This window comes from Frieseomelitta varia, unplaced genomic scaffold (genome assembly GCF_011392965.1).
Source record: "Frieseomelitta varia isolate USP_RPSP 00005682 unplaced genomic scaffold, Fvar_1.2 scaffold_74, whole genome shotgun sequence".
Taxonomy (NCBI): Eukaryota; Metazoa; Arthropoda; class Insecta; order Hymenoptera; family Apidae; genus Frieseomelitta; species Frieseomelitta varia.
The window spans coordinates 1-6,850 of NW_025110523.1; the positions used below are offsets into that span (position 1 = coordinate 1).

Below are 6,850 nucleotides of genomic sequence, written 5' to 3' on the forward strand. Positions count from 1 at the left end.
CGCTAAATTCCTCACAAAAAAAAAAAACACACACACACACACACACACACACATACATTATGCATTTGCATAAACATCCGCTAGTAGGAGCGTTCACTCAACGCGTGAAAGAATATTCGCTTCAGCACGAAGCGACGAGGGAGAGTGTCAACGTCATTATCGGTAATAATCGACATTCCGGTTGTCCGTGGAACAATTTCTAACAGCCATAAACGAATACCACCGCCATGCGTTTGGCTTGCCGAGTCGTTAACGCCGCATTAACGTCGCTCTCCGGTCATCTGCGCGAGCCCGATCTTAATGGGCCGGTGGCGCACCGCCTCGTCTCGCCGATTTCTCTCGGCAACGACTCGTCGAACGAACGCTGTGCCGCGTGGAAATTACCAGCAGATCGCCGAAGCTGATTCGCGAATTTCCCTAACGAGCATCGGATGAAGGCAATCGATTAACAACCTCGTCCATATTTTATAATAATCTCGTTAGTATCGCAGCTGCGCGACGATCTGCCTCCGCACCGCTACAAATTACCACGGCGTTGCGAACTTCGACCTTTCACAAATCTTACGAGTTCAGTTTCACTTACGACTTCCGCTCTCATTTCCATTTCCTTTCTCCACCGTTTTGGATTCTTTGTTTCTCAAGTCCTCTGTGTTTATTATTTTAATAATACGGTAGAACTGCATGGAAGTGTGAGAATAATTAATTTTCTTTCTTTGTCGGAACTTTCTGCTTCAATATAAATTTTGCAGGATGTTTACCACGTAGTGCGGTTTAATCGCATTTATTTCTAGTACATTGATAATTTATTAGAATTATCGTATGTATTTTTATTAGAGAACTGTAATAATGCATTTTCTGTATTTCAATATATCCCCAATTGCATGATTCCTCATTTCGATTTGTTTACAGACATTTTTCAATAAACAAGCATAACAGTATCGTCATATTTTCAGAATCTGAAATTCGTATACACACAAAATGTTTAATATCCTTGTTTTCCTTCAAATATTGAAACTGAACGTAGCATTTCATATCTCGCAATTTTGTTTCTTTCTCAATTTTCCAAGGGAAATCGAATTCTATCATTAAAAAAACATTTCCAATTAAAAAAAGTAAACGTGAGCATTCGTTCGTGAAAGAACGGTATTGTATCGTGAATTAAATAAACTACCGTGCGCTTACGTCTGAATTATTGGAACGTGAAATGCAAATTCAAACGAATCTCTTTCGTTTAACCTAAACATATACACTTAATAAATACTCACAAAGAATATTCAATATTCTTAGCTAATATTATAATAGCTAATAAAGTACGTCGTTGAAATTTTAATAGAGATTTTGAATTGAAAAGTTTTAAAAAGCATCAGCTATTTGTTTGAGATGACTATGAAACAGTAGAAGAAGAAATACAGAACTGGCAATAAAACAAATGCTAAAATTTGTTATCACATTCAGAGGACGAATTTGATTCTTTCTCGAGCGTCAACGAATCTGTCAAGGTTAATTCAGAAAGTATTGTCTCTTAGATTCTTAGAAATTTTAGGATTGTTACAATTTACTACAAAGTCCAGTATTTCTTACATATTTTTAAGGCTAGAATTCGTAGTTGCGAAGGAATGACCGATATCCACGATTTGTTGCAGCGTGTCAACAGGTCAAGTACGGGGTGCAGGCAGTATTCGGCCCATCGGATCCGATCCTGGGCCAACACATTCACAGCATCTGCGACGCACTGGACATTCCACATCTGGAAGCCAGGCTGGACCTGGACACGGAGGCGAAAGAGTTCAGCATCAACCTCTATCCCGCACAAAGTTTGCTCAACGCCGCTTATCAGGACATCATGGAGTTTCTCAACTGGACCAAGGTCGCCATTATCTACGAGGACGACTACGGTGAGCAGCCGCTTTATTTCTCTTCGCTTTTTCTCGCGGTGAACAGCGTGAACTGAACCAACAACGATGAAAAATTGCCGGTATCTCGAACAACGTCACAGCTGTTCGTAAAAGTAAAACCATTTGAAGCGTAAAAGATTGTAAAAATTCGAATTTTCTTCATAGCTAGTATTCCTCTACAATTCTATTCTTAAAATTTGCTGTGCGACTTTTTTTCCTCGCTGTTTTATTAAACTTTAAATATTAGGATTAAATATTAGGATAGAAAAATTCTTCGTTGTCGATGAACAATTCGAGCGCCTCGAAAAATTTTCAAAGGCTTTAAAAATCGATGTCTCCTCTTTAGAACGACGCCTTCAAATTTGCCGTGCAATTTCTCTCTCCCCTCGATTAAACTTCGAATGTGAAGATTGAACGACAAAGATTCAAGTGATTCATCGTTTAACCCTAATGTCCCAAATTCAATAAAATGACGAGGGAAAATCATACAGCAAGTTTTAAGAGGTTCGTTGTAAAGAGAAAATTCCAACCTTCAAGACCGTGATGGATCTAGTTAAGGATTTTTCAATCTTTCAAAAGACTTTGGAATTTTTACAATTTCCCAAAGAAAAACATATCCTCACTCATCTTATCAAACTTTGAAATTTTGACAATCTTTCGTCATTATTGGTTCTGTTGTGTAATGTAAACTAGTCGTCAAATTACGCAAACGTGTATCTCTGACGATCAATTTGGATCACCCAATATAATAATTCCAAAGAAGGTTGGTATTATATTCTAGCTCGCATCGATCACTCTTTATTCGAATATAATCGCGACATTGACTGCCGATACAAAAGCTAGTAGCAGGCAAACTTCGCTCGATAAGGATATCTTTCGAACTCGCGCTGCAAGTTTAATTAGTTTTCTTTGACCCAAGCCCAAGAATGAATTTTCTGAAATAACACTGGCAAAACAAAACGTCTTTCACACTGTGTCTACCCTATCATCCTGAATAGTTGTACACTGCCCCAATACACGAACTTCCTCTTTATTGGAAGAAGTCTCTTCAAGAAGTATTGGCAAAAATATTTCGAGTTCTGCAAATCCTTAGAGCGATCCATCTCCGAGCAATGGTCTCGTAACGAGCATCAAACGAAGTGCATATTCATAATTTGATCACTGAGCATAATTCGTTGGAAAATTCAACGAAGCTAATGTAAAAAGCACGATCCACTCGAGTACAAAGTGTAATTTGTGCAATTGAAAGAATTCTTTAAACTGATAGAAATGGAAATAAGATGTTATAAATTAAAATCAAGTAACGTGGAATGGAACGTAGTCTGGAACTAATTTTATGCGTATTTCACACGTATAGCCGAGATTTCAATCTCTACGAGAAAGTATTAACGTTTTCGTTTTTCAGAAATTACTACAATTTAAAGTTTGTTAAAGTTGGTTAAAGTTTGTTTGTTTAGTTTAGTATGTAAAGACATTTCAAGAATATTTATTTTTCTGATGCACTTTAAATACTTCTATTAGTATAGAAGGTCAAACATGTAACTAGTATTGAAAGAAAAAATATGCTTGATATTAATAAATATAACATACATTTTTAGAAACAAAAGATTTGTCGATATATTCTTGTTCCATTTTACACATGACTAGTAGTCAAACTTGAAAGTAACTTGCATGTTATACACTAGTATGGAAAAAAAAAAAAAACAATTAAAACATATTGACAGGCATGCTTGATATTAATATGTTATTTTAACTTTCTTGATTCTTAACTTCGAATACATCCCCCAGTATTGGAAAACAAAAGTTACACACTGAAAAACATGCTTGATATTAATAAATTACAATTAGTTTAGCATGTAAAGATATTTCAAGAAACAGAAGATGTGCCATTACATTGCACTCTCTTAATTCACACAGTCACCAGTATTAAAAGTTACAAGTACGTTCAGTAGTCACCGGTATTAAAAGATACAAGTACGTTCAGTAGTATTGACAATCGAAAGGCAGTCTGAAGTGGATCGAGCTGTTTAAAGCCAGACGAGGCACGTGGTTAATCGCTCGGCGCGTTTAGATTATCAATTTGCTTAACAGTTCTCTCAAGCATCTCTCAATTACCAGTCCAGTTAAGAACAATTCAGATCCCACAGTGTAAACGGTGTAACGTCGATTACGCGCGGTGGTGGAAGAACCAGCAACCGACAATGAAATTCATTCGCGATGGGAAAACGCGCGGGCATTTGGCGTCGAAGAAAACGTCGCCCCGGCTGCGAGGACGTGAATGGCGTCTAATTAATTCGCGAAATGACGGTTTTAAGCGACGGAGGATTCCCTCCGGCGTTTTCAACCGGTTGCGCCGCCGCTTCCGCGTTTCACCGCCATTCTTTGGGCACGGCCGATTTTCGACGATGAATAATGTAAAGGGGCTAGATGGAATTATGTAGCACGGTGGTGGTGCACGTGCGCGCTCGGCTTCATTTCGAGACCGTTCCGCCGCGCGGAATTCTAATTAACATTTTCCAAGTTTCGCGGTTACCCCTTTGAGGTGTCAAAGAAACGACGATCCGCCTTGTTGCCGGCTAAATTGAGCGTACGCGCGAACCGTTTGTTACCGTGGTACCGATGAAATCATTGGTGAAACGTCGGACGACACGCTGTCGGAATTGCAAAGATTAAGTCATTGTCCCCCTTTAAGACAGTTGAGCTGAGAATTCTTATTCCACTGAAACTGTTTTCAGTCGATTGGTTACGATCGTGTGAATATTTCACACAGTTTTCTCGAGGTAGCTGTCGATTTAAAAATCATATAGAATCAAAATCAACATCAGAAATTTATGTACTTACATAACGCGTCACTGAAGCATGTGTTCATGAACACACATTACGAAATGTACGCTTGTGTTTGCCGAATCGAAGTTACAATGACGAGTGTTGTAACGAATAAGATTGTATTGCGTTTTCAGGAACGTTTGCGAATAGCGAAATTTTTTATTAAGAATCTGGCCATATCTTGACGAGTGTCGCTCTCGTACGTTGACAATTTTGAACGGCTGATCGACTGGATGTCTAACTTAAATTACGATAGAAACGCGTAAATTTATCTACCGCGAGCATCAAGTGCACGCGTTCGAGCGTTAGAATATTCCACGTGACAGATTGTTACAGCACGTGCGTCGCCACCGCATTTCGTGCGCAACGAACGTGACTCTTCCTCAAGCGAGATCAAGGACTTCGTTTGTCACCGAAGGGGAAATGGCACATTCGTCGTCAGACAAACCTCGCACTACCCATCGCCAATTATAAATGCGTCACAGTGTACACCTTATCGAACTATTTCTAGACAAACGATCTGGAGTGACTTGTCAAGTGAATGAACTGTGTCAAATGTCTGTTAAAATTAGTACAATAATACTATGTGCCTCGAATGTTATTACTGTAACTGAACTGTTTTATTTTGCAACACAGTTCTAGCAATTGCTAGCTGTTTGATGAAAATATGATTGAGTGTAAAGTTTCTTGAACTTTCTGTCGTTCAACTTAATGTTCAAAGTACATGCAATAAAAAGGAAAAAGTTCAGCAGATTTAGTCATGAAATATTTTCTCCAACGTTTTTGGAGGCGAAAGTATTCTTATTTTAAAAAATATAAGAATATTTTAAAACATATATATATATATTTTAATATAATATAATATTTATAATTATATTATATATATTATAATATATATAATATTTATAATTATATTATATATTTTAAAATATATAAGAATATTTTAAACTATTCTTAGTTTAAAAAACGAACTTAACAGTGTCAAAATACAGATTCTACGTTTTAAAATGACTCCAACTTGATTGCATTGTACGTGTTTCTCTCTTTCACGAAACTGTATTCAAAATAACATCTATCGTCAGTCGCCATTGCTGCACTGTAATTAAATTTTAAATAATTTTACAAAATTGAACGCTCGACGCTAATATTTGGACGCTCGAAATATTCACGAGCTTGACTCCGCGCTCGAAATCAGAGTATCCTTGTTTCTTTCTCATTCGTTCGTTCGTCGGACCAGGTAACCACCCAATTCACGTTTCTCCCCCCTCGCGTCGTGAATTTAATCCAAACTTCGCTCCCGCGAATTTCGAACGATCGAACCGAGAGTTTCTCGAGGAACTCGCAGCCAGGACTCGCAGCGAAGGCGCGGCAACTTTCTTTAAACACTTTCGTTTCGAGGGGGAGAACCTCGATGGGATTTCCGCGAAACTTAAGCAGAGGTGCCGATGAAAACACGCCTCGAGCTTAACCATCTCGGGCAACGAGCTTATCTATTTGCGGAGGTGCGCGAAAGTTATAGCGTGCAAGCCGATTAGAACGCCTCCGTAACCCACGGCCCCCATCCTTTCACCACCGAGTGCCCGTCACCAACTCAAGACCAAACCGTTCTCTATCCGTCTACCAAAACTGATTTCCAACAGAGATTTAACAGGAGCCCCGGAATTTCCGTGTTTCCTCCACTTTCAATTCGAGTGGACGCGCTGTTGCCACCGGGAGGTAACGAATCCTTGGGAGATCCGCCATCGGAGAACGGAACACGGTTTCTGGATCGCGGTGGCTGGAAGCCAACGTGACCTTCTCTCTGTTCGCCGCAACTTGGAGAGAGAGAGAGAGAGAGAGAGAGCACACGATCGCCGTACGATTCTCTGACTAACTTTAATCCGTTCCAGCCCGGGCGATTCCAACTTAACCACTGATAAATCATGCGTGATTTAGTGCCCCGAATTTTGGATTACAGCCACGTTCAGTTGGTCTCGTAGATAAAGCGATCGGGTATTATTTCGTCTTCGACGTAACATGAATTTCCTGTCGATAACTTCATTGCGTATTTGGTATCTTGGAGACAAAGATTTTTCATCGAATCTTCAACTGTTGCGTTAGAACTGAAGTATATTTGTTGATTACGTTGA

At 39.1% G+C, this 6,850-nt stretch overlaps 1 protein-coding gene across 1 annotated transcript; it reads left to right on the plus strand.

Annotated features, from left to right (window-relative positions):
* Positions 1–1,643: 1,643 nt before the first annotated feature.
* LOC122535579 (glutamate receptor ionotropic, kainate 2-like) lies at positions 1,644–1,895 on the plus strand (the record flags this gene model as incomplete). The annotated part of the gene is made up of 1 exon (XM_043667243.1): positions 1,644–1,895. A coding segment is annotated over one exon (252 nt), but the record flags the coding sequence as incomplete, so codon positions are not given.
* Between the last annotated feature and the right edge of the window lie 4,955 nt (positions 1,896–6,850).